Source organism: Megalobrama amblycephala, linkage group LG7, assembly GCF_018812025.1.
Source record: "Megalobrama amblycephala isolate DHTTF-2021 linkage group LG7, ASM1881202v1, whole genome shotgun sequence".
In the NCBI taxonomy this organism is placed as follows: Eukaryota; Metazoa; Chordata; class Actinopteri; order Cypriniformes; family Xenocyprididae; genus Megalobrama; species Megalobrama amblycephala.
The window spans coordinates 13,684,165-13,702,290 of NC_063050.1; the positions used below are offsets into that span (position 1 = coordinate 13,684,165).

Genomic DNA, 18,126 nt, shown 5'->3' on the forward strand with positions numbered 1-18,126 from the left:
CACTTTTTTCTTTATATTCATTCAGTGAGGTTTTTTTATGTGATTAATTTTGTTTCCTGTGATATCAAATGACGTTTGAGTGTTTGTGTGGGTTTCATGTGCGTTTGCTCATGTCCCGTGTGTGTGCGCGAGTGTGTTCGGTACTGACACTCATGCCGTGTGTGTGTTGCTCCTCACTCTGTGAAATGAGGGTTTCTCTTTTTTTTTTTTTTTTTTTTTTTTTTCCCCCATCCCAAGTTATTGGAAGTCATGATGTTATAAATATATAAATTGTATGCTTTTTTTTTTACTGCTTGTTTTTAAAAACTACAAAATAAACATTACAAAATCCTCATCTGATCACATGACCGCTGTTCAGTCAAATGTTTTATTGTTGTGGTTGATGACCTGAATCTGTACATTATAAAATGTTTGGGTGCCTCTGGGTTACAAAGTGCCAAATTTGGCTTTGTCATTAATTACTCATCCTCATGTTGACTTTCGTTCATCTTTGGAACACAAATGAAGATCTTTTTGATGAAATCTAGGAGCTTTCAGTCCCTCCGTTGACAGCCTACGCAACTACCACTTTCAAGGTCCAGAAAGGTAGTAAATGCATCATGAAAGTAATCCATGTGACTCCAGTGGTTTAACCTCAATTTTATGAAGCAGTGCGAGTTCTTTGAGCAAAAAACACATTTTACCACTTTTACAAAATATCTCAGATGCGCATTCACACAATTATGTCTGCTCTCATGCCAACATGATGTGCATGTTGAAGATCTTGTTAATAAAGTGGTAAATTGTTTTTGTGATTTCCTTAAGATTTCATTTGTGTTCCGAAGATGAACGAAAGCCTTACAGTTTTGGAATGACATGAGGGTGAGTAAATAATGAAATTAAATTTTTTGGTGAGCTAACCCTTTAAAATTATGATGGTGTCATATCAAATCTACTGTACTGCAGAAGGGACATCAGACAATTTTTGTCATGCAATTTTGACTGCATTTGTGTGTTTCTAACCGAAAACCGTTCGTGACAACATCCAACTTCTCAAATATCGCCAACAGTAGATATCCGAGATTCATGATAATTTAGCATAAGCCTGAGGATGTTCTCCAAAAACTTGGTAAAGAACACAAGTCAGTCAGGTTAGTTTTTCAGCACTTGTGTGGCTGTAATGTGTAACAGTTCCTTACAAGAACGATATTATCGTCCACGCCAAATGATAACGTTTTGTTTATTGTAAGCGATTGCTGGAGTTTTGTTGTCTATTGCTTTAAAGGCCGGTGGATTCTGATTGGCTATCAATAGCTGAATCGCATACGTCGTCAACCGTAATAAAATTCTGTTATTACTATAATTGTCTGTTATTACTATACTATAATTTCATTCTTACTTTGCAATCTAATGGTTATTTTTCTTAAATGAGACCGCATCGATGAAATATGCAGCCTTTGAAATGAGACGCAGCAAATGTTTTTACCATCAGTTGGAAAAAAAAATGTTCTCAAAACGATTCCAACGATATTGATTCTCTGTCGTTTTCATTACTTCCCTATTCTTATAGAATTAGAATTTTTATCATCATCATAACGTTGTCATCCTTGGTATGAACGGGCCTTAACTTTTGTTGAAGAATTGCGCAGACTTACTATGAAAACCGCCAAAATATGAATGATATTCTAGAGAAAGATTTGAACATTTTTATTAAGATCACACCTGGGAATTCCAGTGCACCATATTCAGAGAACAACAGACCTGTTAGTCAAAGACTTTGTCAATTTAGCACCTAAACAAAATCTTTCGGTGATAAATGCTAACTGCACAATATTTACACCAGTAATAATGAAATAATCTAAACAAAAAATGTTCTGCGTTAAAAAGTGCTCAAGGTTTACAAGAGGCTTGACTGGCATTAAACAAAATATTCGCAATGGACTTTAGCTTCACATCACATTCTTACAAAAAAATAACTTTAAAAAAAAAAGAAGTCTATTTTTTACAACCATCATGATTCCTTGAGTTTTTTGTAATTCCCAACTGGGATTTAAAAAATACTTACAGTAAATCATTTTTATTTTTTGGCAGGAAAATGCTAAACATTTTAATGATCTTAAATGACTTCATTTTCTTTAAGCAAAACCTTTTTTCCTTATTTTCCTTTTTATTTTGAGGTGTGACAGATTTTGTGAGATATAAAGTCCACAAAAAACAACCGACATGAAAGGCATTATCAGCTCTAAGTGTTAACAATATATCTCTACTGAAGCAAAGATTGAAAAGCGAAATAAGAAAACTTTAGTTTGTTTTAGTCAACGAAAAAGAAAACGAAAAAACACATCAAAATGGCTTGTTCTAAACTTGAAAACAATCATAAACATTTATGGGGAAAACGTCTCAGTTCAAGACAAATCTCAAGAGGAAAGATATAATGTTACAAAATCTCCCTGTTGAAGTGTCGGTCTCACACTTTGCATGGATGAACCGCGGTTCCCCTGTTCTTGTGGCTTTGGTTCAGTCCGCGCTGGTTTGGCAGTAGTCCTGATCCACTGAGAGGGGGAGGCTTCTCTCAAACCCGTGCGGGAGGTCCGACTCCTTCAGACCCCAAACCCAGAGATAAAAAGCTTCAGATGAGACCTGAACTGATGCTTAAAATCCAAACGTTCATAGTTCATTCATTTAAACACAAACCTGTATCTTCAATTGCCCTCCCAGGCGTCTTCACGCTGCTTAGCTGCCAAACGCTTTTGCTCTGGTTACAAAACAGATCAAATAAAACTTTTTTGAATCTTTCACATATGTATTCATCACTCTCAGCTATTTTTTATCGCTAGCCTGGTAATGTCACCTCTCGCTTGCTTTAGTTTGTTCCTCTCAGCCTCTCGCTCTTCCTTGGTCTGGTTACTCTTCACGCCCAGAGCGCCGATCACCAGCCGTCGCGCCAGAGCCGCACTCGTCTGAGGGCGCTCTTTAGCCGGCAGCAGATAATCTACAAAGAGAAAATCAGGTTTGTGGATTCAAGAAACAGCTAATTAAATTGTGATTAATGGCCAATCAGTTCAAACACAAGTAAATGAGAGCGAGGAGGAGGAGTACCGGAGCAGCTGCGCGCTTTGGCTTTAGTGGCGTTTGATGATTTGGAGAGAGGCCTGACCTTCATCATGGGGTTCTTCATCCTCAGAGCATCACGAGCTACACACACACACACACACACACACACACACACACACATATACAATTAAAGGGGAAGGTTTCTCATTTTGAGTGCTTAAAGGAATGTTTTGAACTGGTGTGTGATGCTACTTTTAAGCTCTTGGAAAATAAGCTGGTTAATTATTGAACATATTAACATATTAGCTAGAAGTCAATTAAAGGTGCAGTAAGCGATTTCTGAGAAACACTGTTGATGTTTAAAATCGACACACAAACAAACACACCCCTCCCTTCATTGCTCCGCCCCTCCGCCCCAAACAGGCAATGACATAACAGGCGGCGCATCAGACAACTCGCACAAGTATGGATGAATCAGCAGTGCTTCAACAACAACAGCACATCTTGTTCTGTGAAACACAGCATCATAGTATCAAGCAGAAACAACACAAGCTCAGGCCTTCCCGCTTCGTTCTGTCCATCGCTGGAAAGCTTTTCTAATATTACAGCGGGTCCTAAAGCTCTTGCCTGATCATAACCCTTCTTTTTCCAGTGATATTACTTGGACCTTTTTCTCTTTTTTAATGTCTCTCAGCCCTCTCTCTTTCTACAGTCTTTCTTCCTCTTGCTCTCTCTCTCCTCCATCATGAGTGGACACGCCCCCTACTGCTGACTGGCTCACTCTCTCTCCTCCCCCCATCATGAGTGGACACACCCCTTACTGCTGATTGGCTCATTCTCCTCCCCCCATCATGAGTGGACACGCCCCCTACTGCTGACTGGCTCACTCTCTCTCCTCCCCCCATCATGAGTGGACACACCCCTTACTGCTGATTGGCTCACTCTCCTCCCCCCATCATGAGTGGACACGCCCCCTACTGCTGACTGGCTCACTCTCTCTCCTCCCCCCATCATGAGTGGACACACCCCTTACTGCTGATTGGCTCACTCTCCTCCCCCCATCATGAGTGGACACACCCCCTACTGCGGACTGGCTCACTCTCTCTCCTCCCACATCATGAGTGGACACACCCCCTACTGCAGACTGGCTCACTCTCCTCCCCCCATCATGAGTGGACACACCCCTTACTGCTGATTGGCTCACTCTCCTCCCCCCCATCATGAGTGGACACGCCCCCTACTGCTGATTGGCTCACCCCCCCATCATGAGTGGACACACCCCTTACTGCTGATTGGCTCACTCTCCTCCCCCCATCATGAGTGGACACGCCCCCTACTGCTGATTGGCTCACTCCCCCCCCATCATGAGTGGACACACCCCCTACTGCTGATTGGCTCACTTTCCTCCCCCCATCATGAGTGGACACGCCCCTTACTGCTGATTGGCTCACTCTCCTCCCCCCATCATGAGTGGACTCGCCCCCTACTGCTGATTGGCTCACTCCCCCCCCCCCCATCATGAGTGGACACACCCCTTACTGCTGATTGGCTCACTCTCCTCCCCCCATCATGAGTGGACACGCCCCTACTGCTGATTGGCTACAAGTGTGTTGTGCCACCTGGTCTAACTGGTCTGAGCCACTTTGTCTTTTCTCCTATTTACACAACCAGGACTAAGTACAAAGACAATATTTTTTCAGCACACACATAGAACACACCGCTAGCAAAATATTAAAATATTCAAAAATGTACATTTTCAACAGCGTTTCTAAGAAATCGTTTATGCACTGACACAATTTCAAGTCTCCAAACGTGTCACAGAAGTGAAAACCATCATGCCATTTTCCTACAGGACGACCAGCGACTGACTGAGGAGACTTTACAAGCATCATAAAGCGATTTACACCATCAGGAAAACGCACTGACCTGCGATCGGACTGGAGAACAAGCCAAGTACATGTGTGTCGTCAATCCACTTGATGTCAAACCCCTTCTGCCTGAAAACACACACATGATTAATAACAGCAGCAGTTTCTGTAGACAGCGGCTGCATCTGAAATCACATACTTCCCTACTGATAAAAAAAAGTATGTCCGAATTCACAGTACTCATAAAAGAGTAGGTAAAGTTCCCGCATGACCTACTACTTCCTTTTACTTCTGAAGTGTGCATACGATGGACACTTTACTATCCCATAAGGCCATGGAAGAGGATTTGTGAATAAAAATGAAGTGACATAACTGACACTGGCAGGTCACATGATAATGACAGCATGGCAAATGTAGTACGTCTGGATTACATTCATACTATATAGAACATTCTTTTTGTATCATGCAGTTCTGAATTGATTACTTATTCAAAATAAGTGCCTACTCAAGAAAGTATGTGATTTAGGACACAGCCCAGGGCTTCCCAATCATTTCTGCCAGCCGAATCCCTTAGCCGTAAAATATTTACTTGAAGTACCCCCTGAGATTATAAGTTAATTTATTATCAATAATTTAACAACACATTGACAGCCTCATCAATGTCGGTGGAAAATTGGTGAAATGCTGTAAACGTCTGTCCACAAAAATGTAAATTCTGCAAACATGAATGTAAATGCAGTGAACCCTAGTGCACATTATGTTCCCAAATGCACGTTAAACTCACAGCTCTTGCAAGGATGGAGATCATGAGAAGCAGCATTTACTGTAAACCGAGCCGCTCTGAAAACACTGCTTTATTAGCTGCACTTGTGTAAAGGAACACAGTGCCATTCTACACTCTGAAACGCGGTGTCGTACTCTTAACTAAAATCGCAGCTTCTAATTTGATAATCATGATTTTATAAGATATAATCTCAATTTCTGTTTTATTTAGATTAATTGTGCTTTTCATAAACCACCAAATCCCCAGCAGTTCCCACACTAACCCCCATTTGGGAAACCCTGGTGTAGATGATCTGAAATCAGTGCAATTCATGATCAGAAAAATTCACGCACTGGAAAGAGCTGAAGGATCTGATCAAGTCCTCCGTCTTGAACTCGGACGGAAAATCGTAAATCTCAACAATGTGGGACAGTTCGTCATCCCGAAGCTCCACCTCTTCATCATCCTCTGGCGACCAATTATAGTAGTCGAAACGCGCCTCCTGTACGGCTCCGTCCTTAAGAGACATCTGATACAGGAAGAATCATGCATTAATTATGAAAGTGAAAGTGACATGTGAAGGATGGTATGGTAACCCATCCCAGACAGAAACAACAGTGGCCCAGATCTGATACATGTGGACCAGATGTGGGCCGGATCTGGGCCGACATTATGGGTGCTTCTCAATTCTTATTTGTGCATCCTCGTTTCCTTTCCTTAGCTCCACCCCTTCAGGATGTGAGGGAAGGATGCAAGGAAAAGGCTCAAGGACGGTGGAATTGAATCAAGTGAAATGATATCCTCACTCCCTTTAGCGTCACTAAAGCGTCATCAGCTGCGCTCGAGGGATCTACCCATGTTATTAAAGTTTGGTTATTTAAAGAAATATAATATATTAATAAAGCATGATGCCCCGTTGAAATATGCGAGATGTAAAGTTGATTTAAACTGCAAAAGTAAAGCATACATTTAAATTATTGTGACAGATATGAAGGGGGAGGAGAATGTATGCGTGCATCACGTTTCTCGACGAGAAAGACTTCCGCAAAGGATGCACCTGTGTATTCTCGCTCATAACTCCTCAGGAAGCTTCCTCACTCCTCGTTCCTCGCCTCCTCACGGTGCAATTAGAGAATTGAGATGTCCTTCAAGATGGCTGAGCTAGATCGGTTTCCGGGTCATAGGATGGAGGACGGAGGAGCGAGGAAGCGAGGAGGGATATTGAGAAGCACCTCTAATTGCTGTCAGGGATACTCGAAATTTGTCCTTTGCATTTAACCCATCCAAGTTAGTGAACACAGACACACACACACACTGCAAACTGTGGACACACACACCCGGAGCAGTGGGAAGCTGTAACCTCCGGGTTACCAGTCTGACTCTCTAACCATTAGGCCACGACTGCCCCCAGTCATTATCATGTATCATCAAAAATGTGAGGTTGAATCATCTTTGTAACTCTTACCTCATCCATCAAATGCGGATCAAGACAGTCACCATCATCATTAAACAAAGAATCCCAGTTTTCCTCCTCCTCCTCTTTTGGCATCCCTTCATGTTCCAGAGCACTACTTGTGTCCTCTGGTGCGTTCATAGTTCTGGACGTGCTGTCCGTCTCATCTCTGGACTCATCTTTTTCTTGATTTTCTTTATCTCCATCTCCCCGTCCCCCGTTATCCTGTCTTACCTCACCGTTTGGGGTATCTGTCGCTTTGGTTTTATCCTTCTTGTTCTTGCGGGCCTTGTCGGTGTACCGGGGCCTGGGTTTGGACTTGGGTTCCACTTTCTCAGCCTGACGTTTCTTGGGCACGTAGATTTCCATGGCGGGCTTCTTAGTTCGGGCAGGGGGAGCCGTTTTGGACCCCTCCTCTGTCTGGGCTGCTTCGGTCTCCATAGGGATCTGAAAGGAAAATGAGTTCATAATAGCTTCCTACTCAAAGTATGCAGAATGCATACTATACATAAATCATCTGCATGAATAGATTATCATACTATATTTGTCAAAGCTTGACCTTTTTTATTTCCAGTGTGTTCCAGAAATCGTGATTTTGTATCATAACTTTTATGACTCATTTAAATCTGTCTAAAAGTACGAAATTTTTTGGATGAAGTCGGATGAAAAAATGCTAAATAACATTGATTTTCCAAGATAACACATAGACAGTATTTCCAATGTAAAATAAAAGATTAAGTGGCATACTAATGTTTAAAATGTTGCATACTGCTTAGTGTTTTACATATTTTAAAATATTAAGCAGTTCATATTCATAACATAACACACATTTACTGTGCGTAACATCATTCAGAAAACAAAACAACTATTAAGTACTAATAGTAACATCAACATCGCGCAAAATCTTCCAGGATAGTATTTTACGCTTTAGTATTATTAATCGCACAATAATTCTACTTACATCTCAATATTGTTCAGCTCGCCGGAACGTTGAAACCATGACCGGATGTTTGGAAACGTACGGACGTCATGACGCCAACATCGGAAAACCTTTAATGGGAGTTGTAGTTTATTAGTGTAGTTTAGGAATGATGCGTGAGCGATGCCCATTACATGTTATACAGTTTATAATTTCGTAAAAAAAAAAAAAAAAAAGTTTATAATTTCGTTCGTAAATTGCGACAATCATTGAAATCATGATTAAAGAGTATTATATGTTATCAATACTTTTAATACGTGTTTCAATAGCAAACGCTACATTTTATTAATTCACAGTGAACATCAAAATGATTAATAAACATTATAATTTTTTTTAGTCAAGTACATATATTTTAAGATTGTGAATTTATTATTTTAGTAAAAAAGTGTTTGTTTGTTTTTCTTAGGGACGTGTAACACATCTGCATGCTGATCGCGAACGCCCTATTTTCTCTTTCTGTTTTGTGATTGGTCAAACCTCCACAGCTATTTAAATACTCGACAGTGATTGGACAGTCGCTTACACAAGCGCTTGTGTAAGGCGGCTGCATTGAAGTTGTGTAAGGACCGAAACAAGACAGCATATAAAACAGAAATCAAACACCATTTCCAAGCGTTTGAGTCAAGCTACTGGTTGGAAACTCTGGGAGCGCAAGTATCCTCTATAATCCAGCACAATCAGCACGACAGGTGGATATGACACATTATTATCATCATTTGTAAAGCGAATATAACTCTCTCTCTTTTGGGCTGATGGTGAATGTCAAATGCATGAACAAAGTCTCATAGATTTGCTTAATTCTGATCTGAAAGTTCATTTGTTTTCTTTAATGCAAAATTACATATTTGTGCTGCTGAGATGCATCCTCTCCTTTAATCTTTCTTTTAGTTTAATTTAAATCAAATTGCAATATCTTATGTGTGTTTTCATTTTGCAATTTTATAAAGCTTTTAGACACATATTAGATGTGATTCATATTATAAGAATGTTGAAATACTGTAAAATTGTCTGCTGTTTGATTGACAGGTGGGGATGAGGATGTTGTGGGCTTGTCTTCTGGGTTTGGGGCTGTCTGCTCTCTCTCAAGCTCAGCCCATGTTCTCCGTCAACACGGATACAGTTCTGCCTCCTGATCCTCTTCACAACCCCACCCAGCTGAATTATGGGATGGCGGTGACAGATGTAGATGGAGATGGGGATCTGGAGGTGGTGGTGGCCGGGTAAAGAAACTCCAGCATATATATTATATATATATATACATACACCGCTCAGGCATAACATTATGAGCACCTTCCTAATATTGTGTTGGTCCATTTTTGATGCCAAAACTGCCCTGACCTGTCGAGATGTGGACTCCACTAGACCCCTGAAGGTGTGCTGTGGTATCTGCATCAAGATGTTAGCAGCAGATCCTTTAAGTCCTGTAAGTTGCGAGGTGGAGCCTCCATGGATCAGACTTGTTTGTTCAGCACATCCCACAGATGCTCGATTGAGTTGAGATCTGGGGAATTTGGAGGCAACACCTCAAACTCGTTGTTGTGCTCCTCAAACCATTCCTGAACCTTTTTTGCTTTGTGACAGTGTGCATTATCCTGCTGAAAGAGGCCACAGCCACCGGTAAATGCCATTTCCAAGAAAGGGTGTTCATGTTCTGCAACAATGCTTAGGTAGGTGGTACATGTCAAAGTAACATCCACATGGATGGCAGGACCCAAGGTTTCCCAGCAGAACATTGCCAAAAACATCACACTTCCTCCGCCGGCTTGCCTTCTTCCCATAGTGCATCCTGTTGCCATGTGTTCCCCAGGTAAGCAACGCATACGCACCCGGCCATCCACTTGATGTAAAAGAAAATGAACCATATTCACCTTCTTCCATTGCTCCGTGGTCCAGTTCTGATGCCCACTGTTGGCTTTTTCGGTGGTGGACAGGGGTCAGCATGGGAACCCTGACTGGTCTGCGGCTATGCAGCCCCATACGCAACAAACTGTGATGCACTGTGTATTCTGACACCTTTCTATCAGAACCAGCATTAACTTCTTGAGCAGTTTGAGCTACAGTAGCTCGTATGCTGGATCGGATCACACGGGCCAGCCTTCGCTCCCCACGTGCATCAATGAGCCTCGGCCGCCCATGACCCTGTCGCCGGTTCACCACTGTTCCTTACTTGGAGCACTTTTGATAGATACTGACCACTGCAGACCGGGAACACCCCACAAGAGCTGCAGTTTTGGAGATGCTCTGACCCAGTCGTCTAGCCATCACAATTTGGCCCTTGTCAAACTCGCTCAAATCCTTACGCTTGCCCATTTTTCCTGCTTCTAACACATCAACTTAGAGGACAAAGTGTTCACTTGCTGCCTAATATATCCCATCCACTAACAGGTGCCATGATGAAGAGATAATCAGTGTTATTCACTTCACCTGTCAGTGCTCATAATGTTATGCGTGATCGGTGTATATCTATCTATCTATGCAAATTGAGAAGTAGAGGAATGAAAAGGAATAATATTTTCCTCAAAGATAAAGACGCTTAATTTTAAGACTGTTAATATTTTTTCTGGACATGGTCTTGAATGTTTCTTGAGTGTCACTCATAAAGGCTGTTGTTTGTCCATTATCAGGTATAACGGCCCAAACCTGGTTCTGAAGTATGACCGTACCCAGAACAAACTAGTGAACATTGCGGTGGACGATGGCGGTTCTCCTTACTACGCCCTGAGAGACCCGCAGGGAAACGCCATCGGAGTGACGGCCTGCGATGTGGACGGAGACGGCAGAGAGGAGATCTACTTCCTCAACACCAACAACGCCTTCTCAGGTACGCAGAAAACATGTGTGTCCCGTACAGATCCTCAAAACAACCCACATGGAAAAAACCTATATAAACATATATGTTTCAATATAGGTTTGATATAGGTTTTACATATATGTGACATATATGAAATTGGCCGTTTTCCTATATTATATGTACATATATGTACATATATGCACACATATATGTACACATATATATATATATATATATATATATATATATATATATATATATATATATATATATACACACACATATATGTACATATATGTACACATAATATAGGAAAACGGCCAATTTTATATATGTCACATATATTAAAAACCTATATCAAACCTATATTGAAACATATATGTTTATATAGGTTTTTTCCATGTGGGACCAATTTCACGTGTTCGTGTAGCGGTGTGTTTTCTGCGTTGTGTCGTAATCAAAGACATACTGCGAAAAATCTTGCCATCAGGTCCTCACTTTATTCTGTATAACACAAATGGCAATATATGAGGACTTGTGCAGCATACAACGCACAACGCTGAGAAAGAGAGATATTAAAAGTAACTTAAGTAAAGAAAAATAATCAACGAAACATCTGAATGTACATCACAGAGGGGTTTTGGATTACAATCATACAAATATATCATGTGAATTCAGCTGTTACATGAAACATGGCCTTAATTGAATCACCGCAAAAACTTTGTGCGACCTACCGCTGTGATGTCTCCATAGACTGTAAAAAAATATGGACGTAGCGTCCGTGACGTCACCCATAGAGTTCTGAACAGCAGTTTTGACGCCTAAATGAGGCCGCGGCCATCTTAGCTGCGCGTCACAGCACGTCACTCCCGGATAACTGAAAATGGGCAAAGAGGCGGGGAGGTGGTTTGAGCTGATATGACTGGTTGCTGAAACCACGCCCGCCTAGCTCGACGTGACCATATTAGCAGCAAAGGAGCTATATATCTATCTAAGATACGATCTAAAATATTAATGAAGATAAGTTTTATCATCAGAACGTTCTAAAGGTTTACTGTCAATCTACAGTGTTTTTTAAGATATAGATCCTCCAACACCAGTAGTGTTGGTTGTGCAAATAACAACATGGAAAATCAAATGGGACTTCATACCTTTATAATGAAATAGAGATCGCGAGATGAATCCAATCCGTGGCACTTGGGTAAAATATGAATGTCCATTGCAAAACAAAAAAACATGTCACATTTCTTCTGAATGATCTGCTCTCTGTCATCGTTCTTCAAGAAAGGATGCAATCTGAGCAGCGATCGTATCTAACAAACAAATGAGCCTGTGTCCAAAGTATATTTTTTTCAAAATAGTGCAGCAGTTTTAGTTATAATATCCAAGCAGTGCTGTCGGATTTTGATATCCTCCCGCCATTGTCATTGCAGTAAATCTCACAACCAAAACTTTCAGCCAATGCCACGATCCAACAACGTGTGTTCTGTGTCTCTTCCCCATGCATGCACATCTACACAGACACACATCAGTCTCGAATATTATGCAGCAAGCCATATTTTATAATTGTATAAAATAATCGAGCACAAATACGGCTGAGATGCCAAATTCAGCGGCAGCTGAGGTAACATGACGGCTCACAGACAGCAGCGCAATACCTGTCACTCAAGTGACCACGCCCTTAATTATGCAGAACTTTAAGGCTTAATATAATTTAAACGGATAAGTTATAAAAAAATTCACCCCCCCTCAGAGTTGTCATGAAGGGCAAAAATAGCAGTATAGACCAAAACCACAATTTGAACCAACTTGTAAACATGTTTTTTTCTGCTATAAACTTGGCCAATTTAACATGGGACTCTATGAGATTCTGCTCTCTTTTGGAGCCTGTCCCTAGCGGCCAGTCGATGAATCGCAGTTTAAGTTACTTCCGTATTGGCTTCACGAGAGAAAGGGGGAGGTTGCCGCTTGGATGTCTCATGCAGACTGGGAAGCAGCAAAGTGCGTCAACACCCCAAGTCAGCATGGCGGCAGGAAACCCCAAATATGGTCATGGCAAGTGGAATCACAAAATAATTGTCTAAATACATAACTGCTACATTCGCACATACATAAGTTCTTGCATAATTTTTTTCGTTAATTCTTAGTTTTTGCCTTGATAATAGAAAATATGAGCTAGGCATCATGTATGACAGTCAAAAATGAGATATGAGCTACAAAATGACCAGATCCTGCCATTAGCTATATAGAAGACATATCTTGTATGTATAGGGCATATATATGGATATGAAGAAGCAATACAGGAGACCTATATTTCCTGTATATGCACATATATGCACCTCAATTTTGCCTATATGTGGCATATATACACATATATGCAGTATATATACGCATATATGCAGCATATATATAGCATATATGCAGTATATATGCGCATATATGCAGCATATATATAGCATATATGCAGTATATATGCGCATATATATAGCATATATGCAGTATATATGCAGCATATATATTATCATATATGTGCATATATGCAGCATATATGTACATATACACTGCATATAGGTTTCATATATGCGCATATATCCACATATAGGTTCTTTCCATGTGGGAAACACTGACTAATTTAGTCAAACTGAACTCTTTTAAGGTCAGGCGACTTACGCAGACAAACTTTTCAAATTCCGTAACGGTCGTTTCGAGGATCTACTCGGCGATGACATCAACGTGCGGAGAGGAGTGGCCAATCGTATGGCGGGACGCTCCGTAGCTTGTGTTGACAGAAAGGTACTTAATTATTTATCTCCTTAATAATTATTGTGCAAATATTAACATTTGTTCTGCATTTAAATGAATTCATTCTGCTGTAGGGAACAGGTCGATATTCAATTTACGTGGCGAACTACGCCAGCGGTAACGTTGGGCCGCACGCGCTCATAGAGATGGATGAAGCCGCCAGTGATGTCGAGAAAGGCGTCATCGCTCTGTCTGATGTCGCGCCACAAGCCAACGTCAATAAGTACACAGGTCAGACACACACTTTCATGTTTGTTTATATTATGTGTAAGACTTTATAAGTCACATGTTTGATTCTATTTGTATGTTCTAGCCTGAGTCTTTACTGTCACTGTTGATCAAGTTAAAGGATTAGTCCACTTTCAAATAAAATTTGCTGATAATTTACTCACCCTCATGTCATCCAAGATGTTCATGTCTTTCTTTCTTCAGTCAAAACTAAATTAAGGTTTTTGATGAAAACATTCCAGGATTATTCTCCTTATAGTGGACTTCAGTGGCCTCCAAAAGGTTGAAGGTGCTTCCGCTTTCCGTATTCTTCAAAAAGCTTACACTGTATGGAACAAAGGCGGTGCCAGTTTCGTTTTTTCCGTAAGAACAGGGAAGGCGTAGGACATACAGCGTAAGCTTTTTGAAGAATACGAATACGCTTTTTGAAGGTTTTGGCGGAAACACTTGGAAGACGATCATTTGTGTTTATAAAGCATATACATTTACATTTTTTTAGAAAATGACAGATCGTTTCATTAGATAAGATCCTTATTCCTCGTCTGGTATTGTTTAAAGCCCTTTGAAGCTGCACTGAAACTGTAATTTTGACCTTCAGCCATTTTGAGGCCATTGAAGTCCACTATAAGGAGAATAATCCTGGAATTTTTTCATCAAAAACCTTAATTTCTTTTCGACTGAAGAAAGAAAGACATGGACATCTTGGATGACATGGGGGTGAGTAAATTATCAGGAAAATTTAATTTGAAAGTGAACTAATCCTGTAATGCATCCTTGCTGAATGAAAGTAATTATTCATTTGAAAGAAAATCTTACTGACCCCAAACCTTTGGATGGTAGAGTAACTTTTTTATATCTTGTTATGGAATATTATCATTATAAATGTTAAAAATCAAAATGTTATGTTATAAGGTGGCCGTGGTGTAGTTGTCGGTCCAATCCTCAGCGACACAAGATCTGACATTTTCTGTGACAATGAAAATGGACCCAACTTCCTGTTCCAGAACAAGGGTGATGGAACCTTCAAAGACGTGGCGGCCGTGGCAGGTGAGACACCTGACTTTATACTTAAAGAAATTATTTTAAATCCCACGTCAGTCTAATGTCTTCTGTTGTGATGGCAGGAGTTGAAGACAGATATCAGCATGGCCGAGGTGTGGCGCTGGCCGACTTTAACGGTGACGGAAAGACGGATATAGTTTATGGCAACTGGAACGGTCCACACCGCCTGTACCTGCAGGATAGCCAGCAGAGATTCAAGGTGAGAGCAACCTTTCCTGAGCATTTTTGACTTGTTTTCCAGATAAAATATCTAAGAAAACAGATATATTTACATAAGAAGCAACACTTTATATAGAATTTAATATATCTTTGATATAAGTATATTTTGTCTTATTGTGCTAGCCGATTTTTTTTTTATTTGTTTAAACATGTTTAAAATCTTATTTACAGTGTGCTGTGATCACATGATCTGTAAAAATGAATCAGTGTGTTGTGATGTTGTAGGACGTCGCCACACGGGCCTTCGCCACTCCGTCACCCATTCGCACCGTCATCGCTGCCGACTTTGACAACGATCTTCAGCTTGAAGTCTTCTTTAATAACATCGCTTACCGAGGAGACGCCCCCAACAGAATCTTCAGGTACATCAAATAATTCAAAATATTAATAAAAACTATAATAAAATATGAAAAATACTAAAACATCACTGCCTGGTGGTTGTTTAGGGTGTCGAGGAAGCAGAATTCTGACCCTGACATCACCGAGCTGGATGTGGGCGACGCCTCTGAGCCTCAGGGGCGGGGCACAGGTGAGACCACCTGACCAACATCACAGACCAAAGCCACTTCCTGTGAAAATAAACAGCCTCATTTCTATCTTTAACAATTTATAACTTAACATGGTCTTCACAGGTGCCACAGTCACAGACTTTGATGGTGACGGTCTGCTGGATCTGTTGGTGGCTCACGGTGAGAGCGCCTCACAGCCCATCTCTGTGTTCAAGGTCAACCAGGTATGCCAGAAAGTGTATTTCCAATGTAAAAATCCCTCACTATTCAGAATTTTGGACCTCATTGTATATGTATACGCAGAAAACAACATAGTGTCGGCCCAGATCCGGCCCACATTTGCCCCGCATGGAATCCACATGTACCAGATGTGGGCCGGATCTGGGCCGACACTATGTTGCTGTATTGGTTAAATTGAAATCCTGTGCAAATAAACATTTTTAGTAATCTTAGCACCTTTTATTGTTCACTCCGCAGGGCTCCACTAATAAGTGGCTGCGTGTGGTGCCTCGCACACGTTTTGGGGCGTTCGCTCGTGGAGCGAAGGTGGTGATGTTCACAAAACACAGCGGCGCACACACTCGCATCATCGACGGAGGGTCGGGGTATCTGTGCGAGATGGAGCCTGTGGCTCACTTTGGTTTAGGTACAAGCAGTTCGTCTATATCTTACACAGTTTCACAAAAATATGAAGCAGCATGACTGTTTTCAACATTGATAATAATCAGAAATGTTTCTTGAGTGTCCAATCATCATATTAGAATGATTCTGAAGGATCATGTGACACTGAAGACTGGAGTGATGATGCTGAAAATTCAGCTTTGATCACAGGAATAAATTACAGTTTACAATATATTCAAATAGAAAACATTTTAAATTGTAATAATATTTCACAATATTATTTTACTATATTTTTAATCAAATAAATGCAGCCTTAGTGAGCAGAAGAGACATTAAAACACAAGGGTGTTTTGTTATCCCTCATTGTATCTCTCTAACACTGTAGTCATTTGCATATGGGATTCATAGTGTCATTTCATTGGCCCTTAGGAACCGATGATGCCACCAGCATTGAAGTCTATTGGCCGGATGGTCGCTCCATTGCTCGGCCGCTCGAGTCTGCTGATATGAACAGAGTCATTGAGATCGCATATCCTAATGTAGGGGAGGAGTCAGCCCTCACATCTGACGCACAGGTACGGATGCATGCAAATGAGGAGGTCAGGAGGTCAATGCACAGCTTACACAGTCAGGTATGGAGATTTGCAGATCAGGAATAGTGTAGACATTTAAGAACAAAGCACAAACGTATTTTTCTGATGGTCAATGCTTGAATAAAATGTTCAGAATACTAAAGCACAGCTCTGTATTGATGCTTTGCAGTGTGGAGAGGGATTCACAGTGAACACAAACGGCCGCTGTGTTGGTAAGATCACTATCACACTATCAGATGATAATTATCTGTGAATGACATGCTCAAAGTCCAAAATTAACATGCATCAAATGTGAGGAAAAATGGCAGAAACAAGCATTTCTGTAAATTCTGTAAATCATACAATTGCTGATATGAGAAGTGCTTTTTGTAGTAATAATAATTATTTAAAAAATGTAGTAATCTTATTGCCATATTTTTAGTACAATTGTGAAAAATACAATTCATGACTAGTAATAAACATTTAGGCTCATGGCATTTTCTCAATCACAAAAACAGGAATTTAGTGACAACCTAATTTTAGCCTTTTTTTTGCATATTCATGAATATGTATATTTAACTGCTCTGATTGGCTGACGATAAGGATTTAGATTGACAGCTCAGATCTCTGGAGCAGATTTTCAGTAAAAGAGAAAAGATTTGAAATATAATGCAAACATTATGGGAATTATTTTTAAATTAATTATGTTTGAATAATTGTAAATCCATTAAATATTTTTCTGTTCTCTCTCTTGCCCCTCAAACAGTGACAGCCTGAGTATTTCAACTGGACATTATGTGTATCATCATCATCATCATTAAATCAGTGCTGTCAGATGTCTGATGTCTGATGTTTCTGATACTGAACCCCTTCACTTATTCAACCACAGACGCACAATCTTCTACTGATACTTGTGCTGTTACTCCATTTACAATTCTACTGAAAAACTATATATGCAAATAACATTTCTAAGCTAACTAAATCTGAAAATGTTTACATCGAACTCCAAACGTTCCTTTTGTTTTCAGTTTTTTGTTTTACTTAACATTGGAATAGTGTGCAATAAAAATAAAGCGATTGTGAGCACACCGTCTGAGTGTGATTCTGTCCTCTTACTATGTTCGTTCCCTTCCTGCATATACACTGCACAAACATTATTAAAGACAGATAACTTTGAACTAATAGTTTATTAACGTTACTGAAAGAATGTTTGTTCATAACTTTGA

General features: G+C 40.4%; 2 protein-coding genes across 4 annotated transcripts; one reads left to right on the forward strand and one right to left on the reverse strand.

Annotated features, from left to right (window-relative positions):
- Window positions 1-1,671: 1,671 nt before the first annotated feature.
- On the reverse strand, window positions 1,672-11,640 carry r3hcc1l (R3H domain and coiled-coil containing 1-like). 2 transcript variants are annotated; one of them, XM_048195961.1, is made up of 8 exons: window positions 11,622-11,640; window positions 7,130-7,564; window positions 6,018-6,193; window positions 4,960-5,030; window positions 3,079-3,174; window positions 2,831-2,971; window positions 2,674-2,734; window positions 1,672-2,577 (listed from the first exon to the last, which is right to left on the reverse strand). In XM_048195961.1, the coding sequence occupies exons 2-7, from the start codon at window positions 7,556-7,558 to the stop codon at window positions 2,682-2,684; spliced, it is 966 nt and encodes a 321-aa protein (XP_048051918.1). In that variant the 5' UTR covers window positions 7,559-7,564; window positions 11,622-11,640; the 3' UTR covers window positions 1,672-2,577; window positions 2,674-2,681. The 2 variants fall into 2 exon arrangements, with proteins under 2 accessions (XP_048051918.1, XP_048051917.1); XM_048195960.1 differs by lacking the exon at window positions 11,622-11,640 and adding an exon at window positions 8,079-8,167.
- On the forward strand, window positions 8,628-17,986 carry crtac1a (cartilage acidic protein 1a). Of its 2 annotated transcripts, none has more exons than XM_048195951.1 (14): window positions 8,628-8,785; window positions 9,123-9,316; window positions 10,721-10,917; window positions 13,544-13,680; window positions 13,764-13,920; window positions 14,830-14,964; window positions 15,042-15,178; window positions 15,424-15,560; window positions 15,645-15,727; window positions 15,831-15,931; window positions 16,185-16,353; window positions 16,758-16,960; window positions 17,091-17,133; window positions 17,667-17,986. In XM_048195951.1, the coding sequence occupies exons 2-14, from the start codon at window positions 9,129-9,131 to the stop codon at window positions 17,675-17,677; spliced, it is 1,698 nt and encodes a 565-aa protein (XP_048051908.1). In that variant the 5' UTR covers window positions 8,628-8,785; window positions 9,123-9,128; the 3' UTR covers window positions 17,678-17,986. The 2 variants fall into 2 exon arrangements, with proteins under 2 accessions (XP_048051908.1, XP_048051909.1); XM_048195952.1 differs by having other exon boundaries at window positions 16,758-16,903.
- The last annotated feature ends 140 nt before the right edge of the window (window positions 17,987-18,126 follow it).

Excerpts from the sequence above, each read along its gene's own strand:
- r3hcc1l (XM_048195961.1), bottom strand. The coding sequence starts at position 7,558 with ATGGAGACCGAAGCAGCCCAGACAGAGGAGGGGTCCAAAACGGCTCCC. Across the intron at positions 6,194-7,129 it reads ATCCGCATTTGATGGATGAG|ATGTCTCTTAAGGACGGAGC; the intron begins GTAAGAGTTACA and ends TTCCTGTATCAG. Across the intron at positions 5,031-6,017 it reads AGATCCTTCAGCTCTTTCCA|GCAGAAGGGGTTTGACATCA; the intron begins GTGCGTGAATTT and ends GTGTGTTTTCAG.
- crtac1a (XM_048195951.1), top strand. The coding sequence starts at position 9,129 with ATGAGGATGTTGTGGGCTTGTCTTCTGGGTTTGGGGCTGTCTGCTCTC. Across the intron at positions 9,317-10,720 it reads CTGGAGGTGGTGGTGGCCGG|GTATAACGGCCCAAACCTGG; the intron begins GTAAAGAAACTC and ends GTCCATTATCAG. Across the intron at positions 13,681-13,763 it reads TAGCTTGTGTTGACAGAAAG|GGAACAGGTCGATATTCAAT; the intron begins GTACTTAATTAT and ends ATTCTGCTGTAG.